The sequence below is a fragment of the Caloenas nicobarica genome, chromosome 19 (genome assembly GCF_036013445.1).
Source record: "Caloenas nicobarica isolate bCalNic1 chromosome 19, bCalNic1.hap1, whole genome shotgun sequence".
Classification (NCBI taxonomy): domain Eukaryota; kingdom Metazoa; phylum Chordata; class Aves; order Columbiformes; family Columbidae; genus Caloenas; species Caloenas nicobarica.
In genome coordinates, this window is record NC_088263.1 from 7,170,100 (window position 1) to 7,186,399 (window position 16,300).

At 61.8% G+C, this 16,300-nt stretch overlaps 1 protein-coding gene across 1 annotated transcript; it reads right to left on the reverse strand.

The window, feature by feature from the left end:
* Positions 1-1,031: 1,031 nt before the first annotated feature.
* FIBCD1 (fibrinogen C domain containing 1) lies at positions 1,032-14,655 on the reverse strand. The gene is made up of 7 exons (XM_065648713.1): positions 14,390-14,655; positions 9,322-9,798; positions 8,165-8,324; positions 7,268-7,404; positions 2,082-2,178; positions 1,589-1,768; positions 1,032-1,291 (listed from the first exon to the last, which is right to left on the reverse strand). Exons 1-7 carry the CDS (start codon positions 14,459-14,461, stop codon positions 1,032-1,034), a joined length of 1,383 nt encoding a protein of 460 aa, XP_065504785.1. The 5' UTR covers positions 14,462-14,655.
* Between the last annotated feature and the right edge of the window lie 1,645 nt (positions 14,656-16,300).

A 16,300-nucleotide genomic window follows, 5' to 3' on the forward strand; every position in this document is an offset into this window, starting at 1 on the left:
AGGCTTTGAATATCTGCAGGTGCTGAGCCAGAGTGTGGCTCATCCTGGGTGAAAATTAACGCAGGTCTCTGGGCTGGGAGCGGAGGGGGTTTGCGCGGGGGCACGCAGGCATGCTGTCCAAAGTCAAGGGTTTCGGGAAAGGTCACAGCATCTGGATGCCGAAAGTCCAAGGTGAGTCCAGGAGGGTCTGGAAGGGAGAGAGGAGCTGCAAAAGGCAGGCAGAGCTGTGCCGGGAGGGGTGAGCCTTCCTCACCTCCTCTTCCTCCTCACGCCAGTGCTGCCAAACCAGCTCCGTGCTGTGCTGGGTTCTGGGTGCGCGTCCTTGCAGCACCGTGCCAGCTTCGGGCGCCCCAACCCGCTGGGAGGTGCCAGGAGCCAGCGCGCTGGGGATGAAGGAGCTCATAGTTGTCCCTTGCCAGCCGCGTTGGTCTTGCAGGGGGAGAGGCGAGCGTTTACAGACCGGAGAAAGAATCGCTGGCGTGGTCAGATGTTCAGCCCGGCTGAGCCCTTGTTGTCCCTGGTAGCACCATAGGCTGAGCTGGCACCACAGAGCAGCAGCCTTGCCCCTGCCCTAGAGGTTTGGGGCTCCCCGCGGTGTGTCCCCCGGTCCCTCACCAGCTCAGCTGGGCCACTGCCAGGTACCTGTGCCCAAAGCGGGGACGATGGAGGTGCCCAGCCTGCTGCATCCCCTCTTCCCTCTGGGCAGCCCCTTCCCTTCCTCGCCCCACCCCGCTGAGCTCCCCAAATCCTGCTGCCCTCTCTGCCACAGCCCCAAGCACCGGCTGTGGGTCACGTTCCGGCCAGGAGACCTGTTTTGGCTGCGGGGGAGCCACGGAAGTAGGAAACAAATGTCTGGTGATGTCTGTGGGTGCCCAGGAGCTAAAGCCACCCTCCCTGGGGGCAGGTGCTCCCCAGGGACCCCTGGAAGACGGGCCAGCCCTCGGGGAGGATGGCAGCTGGGGGGACAGGGCTGTGGGGCGGTTGGGAAGGACAAGGGGCTGGGCACGGGGTGGGGGGCTCGTGTCATCCAGCTAATTCTCCTCCCGGACAGGCCGGATCTTCATCTCGGTGAACTTCAGCGAGTACTGCCAGCCGGTCCAGGAGGACCACTCGATGCCGTCGGCGTAGGAGCTGTGGTGGCCCTTGAGGTACTGCCCGTTGAGGTTGGAGGTGTGGCAGTTGCGGTACCACCAGGCGCCGTGGTAGAATGCTGCGCAGTTGTTCTCCGAGTGGTCGTTGTCCAGGTCCTTGGTGGTGAACTTCATCCCGTTGTGCTTCAGGAAGGAGTCGCCTGCCATGGCGGGGGGAAAAGAGCCATGATGGGCCCTTCCTGCCCCCCACCCTGCCCTCGGGCTGTGTCCCACCCCAAGGGGCTCCTCTGGTGATTTATGTGGCACCAGGGGTCACCCACCCTGCAAACACCCAACCGCATCCCGTCTCCTGCCTCTGGCTGCCCGTGGTTGCAGGGATGCAGCTGGTACCGCACCAGCGCCAGAGGAGATGGTCGATGCCCCAGCGAGGGGGTTGGATGGCTGTGGGCCCCCCTGCCCCAAAGGACCACGGGTGTCCCCCCATCCTGCTGCCCTACCTGCTGTCCCCGAGTAGTCAGCGATGGAGATGGGGTACCCGTCCTCCTCGGGGTCGACGGAGAAGAGCCCCACGCCGAAGCTGCCGTAGCGAGCGAAGGCAGTGCCGTTGTCAAAGTCCTCCAGGTCGATGCGGAGCTCGTAGCTGCCCTGAACCGTCAGCACGTGGATCCGCTTCAGCCCTGCAGCGGAGGGACGGGGGAGTGCGGAGACCCCGGCGGGGACAGGGTGGCTGGGGGTCCCTGGGGAGGGGGTGTGGGGTGGGATGGGGAGCCGTTCCCACTCTCCAGCCCTCGCTCTGCTATTGCTGCACGGCCAAGGGCATCTGCTCAGCTCATGGGCAAGCAGTCCCATTGCTTCCCTGCGCAGCCACCCCATCCCTGTGGCTATCACTCTGGGATGTGAGTGCTGGTCAAGGGGGTCTCGGTGTCCCTGGACCCCCTCACCCCACCCTGGGTTTTCCCATCCTGCCCAAGAGCAGCCAGCCCTACACACCTAACCAGTGCTCTCCCGTCAGCTTCCCGAAGCCATCCCGGTAAGCTTCCCAGCCGCGGAAAAAGTTGACAGAGCCGTCCTCCCGCCGCTGGAACACCTGGGGAGACACGAGGAGCATCAGTTGTGGGGCTGCTCCAAGCCCAGCCACCCTGAGCAGCCCCCCTGCTCCCCATCCCTCCCTGCTGCCGCCTTATTAAATGCAGGTGGCAATTAAACCCTTTAAACTCAGTAATTACATGAGGACACTGGTGAGCAGGTCCCCAGGAAAATGCTGGATCATTATCCGCCAGCTCCCAGGGACTAGTGAGTGGGTTCAGATAAAACACTTCACCGGATCCTCCGTCTGGAAACAGGAGCAGAACTTGGGGAAAACCACAGCGTGCTCCTGGGAGAAGGTGGCTGGTGCCCTGGGATGGGTGGGCATCCCGCACCCTGATCGAAATGGCCGGGGTCTGCCATCGCATGTGGAACGGACAGATGGACGGACGCTGTGACTTGAGCTCTGTCTCCACAGCATGTGCTGCCCAGGTCAGTCCAAGCCATCCTGCAAACGGCGGGATGCTCAGTGCTGTGTAGAACTGTGCTCTCCCGGGCATCACTCCTGTGACAGCCTCGTTAGTCTCCCAGAGCAATTAACTGGGGGGCACCAACCGCCCCGACTCCTGCAGAGTCCCCAGGTCCCGGCCAGATCCAGCGCAGCTTTTCTCCTCAGCCTTTCCATTTCTCATCTGCTCATCGGCATGTTGTGCCCTCTGTGTTTCATCCCCTTTTATCCATAGTTTTGGGTTTGATTTATTGACAGTGATCCAGAAAATGCTATTCTGCGTCTGACCATTTGAACTTAATTAAGCCGCCAGCCATGGATTAATTGCATTAAACTTGGCTGAGCCAGCCTGCCCGATTGCCACCGAGCACCATGCTCCCGTGGCCGTGGTTGGGGGCAATGGGGCGCTTGGTGATTTCGGAACAGCTGCCCCATGCCGAGGGGCCAGGGGCTGAGCTGTGCCCCCAAGTCCACTCATCCCAATTCCAGCATCCCAGGCTCAGGCATCACTGCTGAGCCCCTGCGCTGGCCAGGAAGCCACTGTCCTTTGCTGCACCCTGGGAATGTCCCTTTGCAGCCTCCCCGTCCTGCCCGTGTTGGGTTTCACCCCAGCATGTGGAGGAGACCCAGCTTTTGAACTTCATGCTATTTTGCCCTTCACCAAATGGGCATTTTTGGGCCGGCGAAGGCTCCGGCGCGCTCCTCAGCATGGCAGGGCTCTTATCCTGCTGTACTTACCTTCTAGAATTAGAGCTTTAATTTTTATCCCTGCGTTGAGCACTTGAGAAGCTGCGGCTAAGCCCGTTTAAAGGGGCTTTCTTCAGACTTGCTAGGACGGGGGGGATGGCGTGGCTGGACAGGGGCCCGAAGCTGATTTTACCCAGCGAATGTCGGCTCCGGTGCTGCCGCGCGAGGAAGGCGGCACTGATGCTCTGTCTTAATCGGCTTTGACCCACAGTTGTAAATAGGCCAATTGCCTGAGCGGTGTCCAGGGAAGCATGCGGGGCCTGTCTGCATCGGCTGAGCCTCGGCACGGCTCGGCGATCACCCCGGTGCTGGAGGAGCCGCGGTGCCCCGTTGCCCCCCAGGCTCAGCCCCAAGGGGCTCGAAACCAGGTCAGGAGGGCTGGGGGTGCTGGAGGTCCTGTGTCCTCCGGGGTCTCCTGCTCCATCCTCATCATGTCTCATGCACAGTCCCTTCTTGTGCTTCAGGCATGCACCCAGCTCTCCTATGTGCTGACAGGGATGTGGGACCCTCCTCCTCGCCCCCGCACTGGGATGCTGGGTGTACTGGGATGCTGGGTGCCCCGGGATGCTGGGTGCACCGGGATGCTGGGTGCACCGGGATGCTGGGTGCACCGGGATGCTGGGTGTACTGGGATGCTGGGTGCACCAGGATGCTGGGTGCACTGGTGACCCGCAGGCTCGCTGCCATGCTCCCAGCCCTGCCTCGCTGCTCTTTTTGTCCTCATCAAATATGCATTGCCCCCTCTTAAGCAAAAAAGATTTCCTTCCCTTCTTTAAAGGCAAGGCTGAAATATTTATCTTCCCCGGTCGCGCTGAGCTCATGGGGCAGGGACAGCCTCCTGCAAAGGCACCAACCAAGAAAAATGGGTTAAAAACAGAGAAAAGCGGGAGTGTCAGCCCCTAGAGCTGCAGCCTGGGAGACGCTCGGCCATCGCTACTCTGCCACCACAGCACTCCAGCTCCTGTTCAGGTTTTTGGCCCCATGGTGTTCTCTGAGCCCTCATCACAGCCAGGAGAGCATCTCCAGGTTCAGCCATGGACAAGACAAATTCAGAGCTGATCTCCAGGAAGTGCCAGTCCCCTGGGATCCCCTGTGAACACCACAGCCGGCAGTGCTGCCCGTCCCGGAGACCCGGCAGCTCCTGCCTGTCCCTGCCAGCAGAAGCGTCTTGTTCCCCTTCGTGTTGGAAACAGCATGCATTTCCCCCAGCTTGTGTCATCCGCTGCCTTTGGCTTATCCCAGCCTGTGTATAAATGCATTGGTGTCTGTTCAAACTCCCCAGCCTGCTCCGGGACCCCTCGGTGGGTGACAAGCAGGCTGGGTGAAGCCACCCCTGCGACCATCCAGGTGCCCATGAAGTTGGCAGCTGTCACTTAACATCCCCACAGCCCTTGTCCTGCCGGCACAGCCTTTTCTTCTGCATCCTTCAGCTTTCCCACCACTTCCCAATACGTGCTGTACATGGAAAATGACGCTGACGTGGCCAGAGCTGCTGCAGTTCTGTTGCTCGCAAAGCCAAGATGCTGATCCCGGGGGCTTTGCCCTGGCTGGGCAGCGATGGAGGTTCAGGGGCACCGGGAGCAGCGTTGGGTGTTTGCAAAGACTTTCAAAGACAACAGTGCATGAAACATTTTCAGGCCTCCTGGGATGCCAAGCCTCTCCTGCCCTCCGTCACCCCATTATTACTTTAATAAAGTGCCAGAGGTGAGTGTCAAAAGGGGAGTCAGTGTCAGGCTGGGCAATTACGTGGCTGCAGCCTGGCGCTGCCGTGAGGCTCAGGCCAGCCCTGGGGGTCCCTGCAATTAAAGCCGGTGCTGAGCACAGGATGCGGATGCTCCTCTCGATGCTGGCGGGCGCTGACCCACACCCCAGCCAGCTGCACACATGGCCCTGCTGCTGGTGGGCAGGACAAGAGGGGGACAAAATGGACTAGGGGGTGTGATGGAGGCTTCCCTCCCACATTTCTTTGTTTTCATGTTGCCCTGCCCTGCACAGACACCAACGCTGCTGCTCTCTCTGCTGGGTTTCTGCTTTTTTATACAGAATAGGCAGCAAATAGCCTCAGAGCTGCAATCACTGCCAGCTGCCCTGGAGACCCTGCTGCTGGCCAAGGGACAGGGTGACACTGCAGATGACACTATGGGGACCCGGTAAGTGACCTCAGCTGGGTTTCTCCCCAAGAGGGCATCGGGGCAGCTCTTCCCTCAGTCCCGCTCCCCCCAGTCTCTAAGCCGGCCGTTTAGGCTCAGCTCAGCGGCTCCCAAGCTCCCGAGTCAAAATGGATTCAGCTGCTGCCAGCACTTCCACCCACCCACCCACATGCAAATAAGCCCAAATGTCAGGAGTAATCGCTCTGGAGGAGAGGGGAAGGAAATAGTCCAGGCTCTGCACCACGGTGCCCATGGAGCACATTACCTGGAGCTGGGGTGACTCAGTGCCCCAAGGAAGCCCCCACGTCACCAGCCCCACAGGAGATGCTGAGACACCCCCTGCACCCTGAGGGACTGGAGGTAGGTTTGGGAGCCTGTGCTGCACAGCAGCCCTGAGAAATGGGACCCTGGGGTGAGCATCATGGACCGTGCTCTGGATGTGTCCATCTCCAGAATGCTGGGATTTGACAACTGGTTTGGCTCCTCTGCCCCAGTCAAGGCGGGGGCAAAGCTGTGCCAGCCCTGCTGCTGAAGCCTGTGATGCTTCTGGGTGTAAAATCATTTTCTTCACCCCCTACCCAGCCCAGCCGGGGCCCTACCAGCTGCAGCAGCTTTAAATAAGCCTCTGAGTGTCTCGCTAATCACCTTGGGCTGCTCTTCAGGCAGCACTTGAGCATGGCTGGGGGAGGCTGTGCATGGAGTTTGCAAGGCCCCTTCCCACCTTGGGGAGCACAAAGGGTCCTCCCTTTTCCCTCAGTGACCCCCCAGGAGCTGAGGTCCCTCGGGCTGCTCTGTGCCTCAGTTTCCCTGCTGGAGCTGCTGGTACTGACCCGTGCACGACAGGTGGCTCCCGCCCAGGGTGGGCTCTGGGCAGACCGAGGCTGAAGGCTCACGAGCCCCCCGAGGACAGGGGGGCTAAGCTCCCTCCTGGCACCGCTCAAAGCTGCTTAGGGGAATCAGATCGTGGGGATTTGTTTCCTAGAGCACCCAGCTGGAGGGGCGCTGGCTGCTTGGCTCACCCAGCATGTCCTCAGCAGAGCGGCCACCTGCCCACCCCTCCTAGTGACCCCTGTCCCCTCCCTGGGGACCCTCAAGTGCTGGCACCCCAAGTGATGCCCTCCTGGGTAGGGGCTGCTCATACCCAAGTTTTTTCCTGGAGCAAAGGGTGTCCCCACACTTGGGGCTGCCAGTGTCCCCCCGCTCCCTGCTGCTATTCCCGTGATTACGGGGCTCTTGCAGCCACCACGGCAAAGCGAATCAGACAGGGTGTCCTGGGAGCGAGTGAATCAGTGCGGCACTCGAGGCGCCCCAAGCATCCCTGCATTAGATGAGGCAAAACACGCTGGGTTTGGGGTCTGTCCTGAGCCCCAGCACCAGCTCACAGCGATGGTGAGGACAGGACAAAGCACAGCCCGTTCACCCCATGGCACAACCGCAGCTGTGCACCAGCATCACCAACAAGGACGAATCCAGCCATAGCATCAACTCCTCACTTGAAACCCCACTCCAGCTCCAGCCAAGCTCCCCAGGGCAGGGCCACCAGCACAGGTGACACGGACAAGCCTATTTGCTTGCTTCCCCACGGAACTGAGCACCCTGTGCCCAGCCAGACTCTGTTTGCATTTATCCCCCATCACAATGACGCATCCAAACGCTGACAGTGGCATCTCCCACCCTTGGCATCCCAGCACAGGGACAGCCAGTGGTGGCATCATGCAGTGGCCCCCAGCACGGTGCCAGCTCACCGTCCAGCCGCCCCCGTCAGTTGTCATGTCGCAATAGACCTGGAAGCCGGCAGGATAGTGCGTGGGGAAGATGGAGTAAATCCCATCCTCTTGCTGTCCACTCGCATAGATGTCAAAGCAGTCTCGGGGCCGGGAGCCTGCAGCGTGGCATTGGGATGGGGTGGGATGAGAGGAAAGCTGGTTAATTAATGATCTAATTTAATGTCTTGCCATTTCTTTCAGGCTCCCAACCTTGCTGCCAGCTCTACTCAGCGGCTCAGTGCTGCCTTGCTCTTTCCCTCCTTTCTCCTCAGATGCTCAGGGTGAGCGGTGCCCAGGGGGACACAGTCACCATGGGGAACCCCCCCAGCAGCTGGTAGGGACTGAACCTGTGTCCCTGCGTCACAACAAGGACAGGCTGGGACCCAGCCGGGGAGGAGGGAGCCGATGCCCAGAGGCAGCTGCAGGCAGAGTGTGGGCACGTGCTCACGGCCCCAGGACAGGCTTATTCAGCTTCATCTTAACCAAATGATGATGAATGTGACTTTATTCTGAGTTCCATGCAGCACTGCCATCTGTATCCAAATGGTCGCTTCTTGCTCTGCTTCTGTCCCAGCTACCTCTGTGTGGGGAGCGGGTGGATCTGCAGGGGTGCAAAGTGGCTTTGCTGCTGGCTTTGCAGGCTGGTTTATGGACAACTGGGGGCTGCACGGCGAGGAACACCCCTTCTGGAACATAACTTCCCATCTCTCCCCTGCCCCATCTCTCCAATCTCCTTCCCAGCCCCTCTGCTGTATTAAATCCCTTTCCCAGGCTGGTTTCCCCCATCTCAGGTGGTTTTCTCCTTCCCCTATTCTTAGGCAAAGACCTGTCCAGGGCAGTCCCAGACACATCCCTCTCCCGGGGACACCACCTCACCGTTGGAGCAGCCCCGGGGCCGCGCTCCCCTGGCCGGGGCTCGCTGCAGGTCGGCCTTGAGCCGGGGCCGGGTGCTGCCGCGCTCCTTCTGCAGCGTGTCGAGGACGTCGCTGACCGAGCTCACCAGCCGAGCCACGTTGGTCTGGCTCTCCGAGAGCAGCTGTGGTTGGGGGACACATGGAGGGGACATGGTTAAAGGTGGTTAAACCTCTTCCATCCCTCCCCTCCAGCCTTTTGACCACCCCACTGCAAGGATGCTCTGCCCACTCCCACGGCTCCCTAAGCCTGCGGGCGGCAACGCTCCCTTGCAGGGTATGAGCTGGTGGGGACCAGGTGGGGAGACAAAAGCCACAGCAGATCCCATATGGCATCTCTGGTGCTTTTTGGCGGGGGGTCAGGGTCCAGATAGTGCCTGTCGTCACCAGGGCTGAGCAATCCCTGAAGCTGGGTGCATCAGTGCCGCCACCCCACGGAACAGAGCATCTCTGGGCAAGGGGACAGGATCATGGAGGTGGCAGGAATAGTCGTGTCCTGAGACAGCCGCCGGCTCTCCGCCATCCCCTGAGGTGACCCAGGCCAAGCAAGTGACGTGGGGTGGCTGCGACAGAGCAGCAGGACGGGGAGCAAAGTGAAGGAGCAGGGATTGAACAGCTCCAGCCAGAGCAGGATGAGCACCAGGAGGGACCAGCACGGAGCTGAGCATCCAGCTGTGCCCTGGCTCTTGCTACCACGACCAGCAGACCCCGGCATATCCAGGTAAGCATTTTAACACAGTTCATCAGCTGGGAACTTTTTGGAACTGTAAATAAGAGGGGGCCGATTGCTGCATTGGGATGGTCCTGTGCTGTCCGTGGCTCTGCTCGGAGCCCACAAACTGGACCCAGAGCCGGGAGACCCACAACATGGGGGGCTGTACACCCAGTTCCCTGGCACTGGGGTGCTTTGGTGGTGAGATGCAGGTGGCTGATGAGCTGGCGCTGCCGTTGTGCTTCCTACCTTGCCATTCCCAAGGACCTGCCTTAAACCTCAGCTGCTTCTGCTGGAGGTCTCGCCTGGATGCTGCGGGCAGGGGCTGCAAGCAGCCATGCCCCGGGGACATGGGGACAGGGGCAGTCTGTCCCAAGGAGCACCGTGTGTCACCCCCAGCCCTGTCTCACCTGGATGAGCCTGCCCTGCTCTCCCTGCAGGGTGCTGAGCTCCTGCCCCATGGCGCTGTGCCCCTTCTTCAGCCCCTCGCAGTCTGTGCGCAGCTGCACAGCGTGTGTCAGCAGCTTGGCCACCTCATCCGCCACGGTGACCAGCAGAGCCTTCTGTTGGCTCCTGGTGGCCTTGGCCTCGGCATCGTGGTCGGTGACAGCATGCAGCAGGGAGGTCTGCAGCCCCTCCAGGCGCCCGAAGGTGCCCGACGCATCGGGGCAGTTGGGGTCGATGAAGATGTTGATGCGGGAGCTGTCGGCTTTCTCGATGGTGACCAGCGCGTTGGCTTCCTCCGTGTTGGTGCTGATGACAGGGGGTGACTCGGTGACGGGCGTGTGGTAGTGGTTCATGAAGAGGATGGCCCCTGTGACTGTCACCGCCAGGAGAACGGCCACCGAGAGCAGGACGGTGCACAGGATGTACCCGCAGCTCATCCTCTGTGGACAGAGAAACGGACACCATTGGGACCCATCCAGATAGACCCGTCCTGCTCCCCTTCATCCGAGAGGTGGGTTCAAGCCCTCCCAGGATTTGGGGGGTTCCAGCAACAAGGGAGGTGGTGTTGGACACAGGCGTAGTGGCAGAGGAGGGGACGTGGGGACCTCGGGGAGCACTGAGGTTCTGCCGTGGATGCGGAGGCTACGGGTGAGCACTCAGCGAGCAAAGCAGCTCAACCCGCCTGGGAGCCAGAGGTATGAAATAATAAAGAGAGGGAATGCGTGGCGGCCGCCCGCTTCTGCTAGCATGTTTTATTTAAGGTGGTGACAGAGGGCTGGAGCAGCCCCGGCTCCTGGAGGGCGTGTGTGGGGATCCCTGCTGCCTTGGGCACAAATATGGGGAGAAAACTGGAGAATAGCTCCAGTGTCCCCTGGAGCTGGGACCACGGGGAAAGCAAGGAGGCGAGGGAAGGCAGGGGCTGTCCCCAGCAGCAAGGGGAGACTGTGGGTTGATGTTGGGACCACACAACTCTGAGCATCGTGGGGGAGCATCTCTCAGCTGTGCGGGAACCACGTGTACCCATCCCCTTGTGCCCTCGTTGTCTGCTGGAGGGGAGCAGAGCTGCTCCCTAAGCCCTCAGACCTGTTCCAGAGCCTCTCGATGAGGACAAGTCACTATGGGAAAGGTCTCGGACACCCTCAAGCACCTCCGGCAGCTCCACCATGGCAGAGATCCGTCAGCTCAGCCCAAGAGAGCTGCTTCGTGCGCACCGAGAGCCTTTTCTCCTTGCAAAGCATGAAGCACTGAGGCCGTCAGTGCGGAGGGAATGAGCTGCCACCCGGCTCCATCAGCCCCTGTCCCCCCCACTGCCTCCCCTTCTCATTACACCTGCAGGACAGAGGCTGCGATTTTCCCCTGACCCCAGCCATGGCTGTCACAAGGAATTGCAGGGCTGCCAGAAAAGCTGCAGATTCGGAGAGACAAAGACTACTTTCCCCAGAAATGAGGGGAAAATTGCTGCATCTGCAAAGATTTCCCAGGCCCTGTCCCCTCCTGTGCACATCTATCTGGAGTGACACCTTCCTTCAAGCACCCTTCATTTCATCTGCGCTCCCGCAACCATTTGCATTAAGGTGACCCCGGCTGCGGCAGGGCTGGCCGAGCAGGGGCTGGGGGGCCATGGACACCACCCCCAGCCCCGGGGGGAATGTTCTGGGTTTCTCCCCCAGCCCACGGAGCAAGGCTGGAGATGCAAACAGCGCTGGGCTGAATGGGAAGCCACCCTACCAGGACCTGTGTGACAAGGCAGCCTGAGGCTCAGCCTCTCGGTGTGCATTGAAAGGAGATGTCAAAGGCAATAAGGGGAGCTTTTGGCAAGGGTCAAGGAGTTCGCCCCACATTTATAGACACGCAGCCCTGGCTCAGAGGCACGAGGAGCACCCAGGAGCAGCAGGATGGTGGTGGATGGAGGTGGGAGATGCCCCCATCGCTGACACCCTCACGTTGACACCCAGGACCTGGGCTCAACCTGGCCCCTCAGCACCCTGCAAGCACAGAAGTGACAGGAGGAATGGCAGCTGACCAGAGGCCAATGGCAAGTGGTTTGGGATCCGTAGGGTGAGCAGGGACCGTGTCCCCACGGCTGTCCCGGCTACCGTAGCACCTTCAGCTGCCTGGCTCTGTGCCCTTTTGTCCCGCACGCTGCTGCTCCCTACCACGCTGACATCCCCAGCTGGAAACGTGCCTGCCGGGACATGTGGATGGGCTGCAACGACCGAGGGACCTGTCTGAGCATTAAGGGTTTTGGGAGCAGAAGCGTGCATGGCCAATGCTCTGTTTCCTGCAGCCACACAAGTCCCAGCCGGGCTTTAACACACCAGAATCCTGCAGCTCTGCCCAGGAGCTGCATCTCACTGTTTTCCTGCCTTCGAGCCCCAGCATTGCTGCCCTCCTGCCAGGACCTGGAACTGGGGCAGGAACCAAGGGCCGATCCCCTTTGCACTCAACCACCTCTGACTCTGACCACCAGATCCCGAACGGTGGCATCTTTACGAGTCCCACAGCATTTTGCTGGCAGGTTGTGTTACCTGGCAACCTGCAGTGGGGAGAGGAGGGAAACGTTCAGCCAGCGGCACCAGCAACGCTCCAAACTGGGGTGTGGGTCTCCCCCAAGCCCCTCGAGCACAGCGCCCTGCAGCGCTGTGCCCGGCTCTCGGCGCGGGGCCCCGAAGACAACTCTGCCACAAGCTCCTGCCCCACCGCGGCCACAGCTTTAGGGATTTGTGCTCTCTACTGTGAAGCCTCAGGCCCCTGGTTCTTCTTGCCAAGGCTTTTAGGCAGGCACAGGACATCTCTCTGCTAACCATGTGGCTGCTGCCCTGGTTATTCATGTCACCATGGGGACGTCCATTGGAGGTCCCCATGTCTCCAAATCACCCCTTCCTAAGGAGAGGAGAAGCTGCGAGGCTGGGATGTGCTTGGGACAAGTGGAGCTTCACTTGCAAACCTGCCCTGCACCCTGGGCTGTGGTCCCTGCTGCCCCAGTGCCCGTCATGCCCTGCCCAGCATCCCCCAGCTTCCTCAGCCAGCCGGACAGGCGAGCGGCTGTGCTGGGTGCACACAGGGAAGGATGGGGGCTGGCTTGTCCCTGGAGCAGAGTCAGAGGTGGGCTGGACCCCCAGGAGCGTGGATGGAGGATGGTGGTGGGAGAGGCTGAGCTCTGCTGTGGGAGATGCTCTTTGGTGGCGGGGATGCCCTTTGTTCCTGCCAGCTCGCCAGGCAAGCTCTGCACTCCGGGATGGTGCACAGTGATCACAAGCAGCCCTGGGTGCTGCCCCCTTGGGCTGAGCCCCCAGCCAGGTACAAACCAGGACCCTGGTTGCTCTTCTGAGGCAGGTGGACACCATGGTTTGCATTGCCCAGGCTCAGCTGCCGGGGACCACCCAGCTCCAAAGGAACCCCAAGGCAACAAGGGCCAGTCCCTCAGCACCCCAAGCCATTGCTCCCTCCAGAGCAGCTAAAGCAGCACATTTTGCATCCCAGCAGCTCACCCTGTACTGCTCCGCTGCCCTGTCCCTCCCCACCCTCCCAGCCTGTCCAGCTCCGCTGCTGCTCAGCTTTGCGCAGAGCTGCAGCCCCCGTCCCTGCACGCCCTGGGGCAGGGGCTGTACCCCAGCCACCCCCCTGCACCCTGCTGCTCCCTGTGCCTTCCCACAGCCTAACGCCGCACTTTGCTCACTCCCCGCAGGCACGGAGGCAGATGAACTGAATCCTGCTCCCATTACCTGCTCTTCTCCGTCATCCAACGCCTGCCTGCTGCCGCTCCTACAGCACGGAGAGATTTGCGGCTCCGGGAAAGGAGAGGGCTGGCAGGCAATCCATGGGTGAGCACGCAGGCGGGCTGGGATGGGTTTGTACTGGAGCTTAGGGGAGCTGGGATGGGCTTGTACTGGAGCTTAGGGGAGCTGGGAGCCCAGCACCAGCTGCACAGCAAACTCTGTGCCTCTTTTGCAACCCCCTGCATGAATCACTGGCTCTGGGCTGCGTTGTTCAGCCCCATACAGCTGTGCTGGGAAGGGGAGAGCAGAGTGAGGTGTCTCTCTTGGCCGGGGGTCTGGGGCCTCCGGTACTGCTTGGGGTGGGCAGCCCCTGCCCAGCGAGGTGAAGGAGCCGTTCGGCATGGATGGGCGGACTGGGGTGAAGCGGCTCAGAGCAGGGTGCGCAGAAGGGAGAAGTCAAGCAGAAGTCCCTTTCCCGCATCGCTGTGGGTGGCAGGGGGACAGGGAAGTGGCAGACCTAGGGGTGAGCATCTCACAGCTGCTCCTCCCATCCTCACCCAGCACCGCGGTGTGGAGGAAGCGGCAGGCACTGCCAGCTCTCCGCTCCTTCCTTGGACTCACAGCCTCTACCGGAGACTCGCTTTCCCCCAGCTCTTCCCAGGCACGCTTGCCCATACTCCGCACCCCTTTCCTTCCCACCCTGCCTGCACCCAGAGCGCGGGCAGGGCAACCACATGCCCTGGGCACGTAGCCACCCTGGAGGCCAGGCAGCTGCCCACTGCCTGCCCGCTGGGCTGGAGGAGCTGGCACATGTGCGGCGGGCTGTGCAAACAGGCTCTGGCACGTGCCGGATCCCCCGTGTTGTCACCGCAGGCTCTGCCACCGCTTCGCCGCACCCCACCGCAACGCCAGCCTCTCCCCCCAAAAACCTGGGGGGCTCCTGGAGGTTAAGAGAGGACCAGGCAACCGGGAGTCCCCAAAACAGGAGGGACGGCACTGGCTGCAGCAAGGAGCAGAGATGCCAAATCCCCTGTACAGGGTTATTTAAGCAGTTTAAAACGTGCAGCCATTCAGCAGAGCCAGCCCCCGAGCATCACCCGCTGCCTGGACGAGGGGCACCCCCGGACACTGGCTGCAAATAAATAAACTCAGTAATTGATGGGGGAGACTGTGGAGGAAGCCCGGGGGACTCCTCTCGGGGGGGCCGCTCAGCCAGCCGGGCTGCACCGGGAGAAAAGCTCGCTGGAGGTCGGTCATGGCGGGGCTTCGGTGGGACCCCCGGGCTGCCCCCTGCTTCCCCCCCGCCCCGTACCTGCGATTTCTCCTGCTGCCCGTCCTCAAGTTGCGAGGCTCCTCCCATGGTTTTCCAGCGCTCGTTCCCCATCGCGCCGCCAACTTCCAGCCCAAGTGCCCAGCAGACCCCCCCAGACCCCCCTTCCCGGCAGCGCAGCCCCCGGCCCGCCCGCGCTGCCCGGCTTGGCCGCGGCGGGAGGACGGGCGGCGGCGGCGGCGGCGGCGGCGGCGGAGGAGGAGGAGGGAGGAAGAGGAGGGAGGACACGGGCACAGACACGGGGGTGGATCTTCCCTCCCCCCGCCCCGCTCCCCCCGCCCTCTCGCCCCTGCCTCGGGGGGCTCTTCCCGCTGCCCCCCCACCCCGTGCCCGCCCGCCCCCCGGGGCTCCCCCGGCCCCGCTGCGGCGACACCGCCCGGTGATGCCTCGGGGACTCCCCCCGCACTCCCCAGCACTGCCCTGCGCTCCCCCCGGGCCGCCCCAGCGGCTCCGGAGTCGCTCCGGATCCGAACCCACCCCGATCCTGCCCCGGGGCTCCGCAGCTGCCCAGATGTGGCAGCACAGCTGGAGGAGCAGCAGCAGGTAAGGCAGGGGTTGATGCCAGCAGGTCCAGGGCTGTTTCAGGGGCCCGGGAGGGGCAGGTGTCACGGGGACAGGCTCACCCCCTTTCCACAGCCACAGTCCCCAGTGCAGCCCCCCACACTGGGCAGGGTGCTGGGCAGAGGGGGGACGCATTGGTATCGCTCCCCTCCCCAAACCTTTGTGCCCAGGGGCAGCCAAAGTGCTGGGGGCTTGTTAGCAAAACCCAGCGCATGGTGGAAAGCTGGTGCTGGCTGGGGGGCGGCAGCAGCCAGGCCCCCCAGCACACAGCGTCACACCGATGCCCACTGGAGCATCGCTGCAGCCGGTGTGGTGTCTTGCCCAAACCCCAGCTTTCTCAACCCAAAGCAGCGGCGCTGGCACAGGCTGTTGTGGGCCTGTGTGCTGCCAGCCCCCATGTAGGAGTCCCTTCCCGGCCTGATTTACCGCCACCTCTCCAGGCGTGGATGTGGTTTTCTTTACCGTACCTTTGCAGCACCTCCCTTAAATCTTTTATTTGCTGGTTGTCTGATCTGTGGGCAGGAGAGTTGCTAAGAGGTTCAGAGGAGCATCCTGAGAACAGCAACAGCTCAGCCCTGTGTTAATCCAGCTGGAGGGAGGCTGATTTATCTCTCAATGCTGAGAAGCCCCCGGGAAACCTCCCCGGGGGGGCACCTACAGCCCCTCTGCACACTGCTGCCCCTGCAGCTGGGGCTGTCCCTGGGGCAGGCAGCACACGGGGACTGGGGGTTGCTCCGAACCCCCCTGGGTCTCTGTCCCTGGGGCTGGGACCCCCCAGCAGCTCCCGTGCAGCTTTGCTGGGGTGGGCGCTGCCCCGCTGCAGCATCAGCCGAGGCAGCAGGTTGAGTGTGCTGGGGCTGGGGGGTCCAAGCGGCTCCTCTCCAGGACACACAGTCTGTTTTGGGAAGAGTGGGAAGTGTGCCGGGCTGGCGGACGGTGCTGAAGGGCTCTCGGTGACAGGGAGGCGAGAACAGCCACCGGCTCGAGCAGTCGGTACCCATGTGTTTGTGTCTGTGTGTGTGTTGTCTCCTGGCCAGGTGCAAATCTGCCTTTGGCTTTGGCAATGTTGTGTGGATTTACCGGGCGATGCTCGTGGCTGGCAGCCCAGCTCCTTCCCCACGGACGGTTTTCAAGGACTACCCTTTACAGCTGAGACCGTCCAACTCATTCCAGCAGTGAGGTGTTTGGCGTGCCCGTGCTGGCCAGGCTCAGCCCCCGCACCGCTCGGCCGTTCTGGAAGCAGGAGGCTGCGAGTGCCCGGGAGGCTGTTTTAGCTGAACTCCAAACAATAAAAACTTATCATTAAAAAGAAATGTATCTTGGCTTCATGTA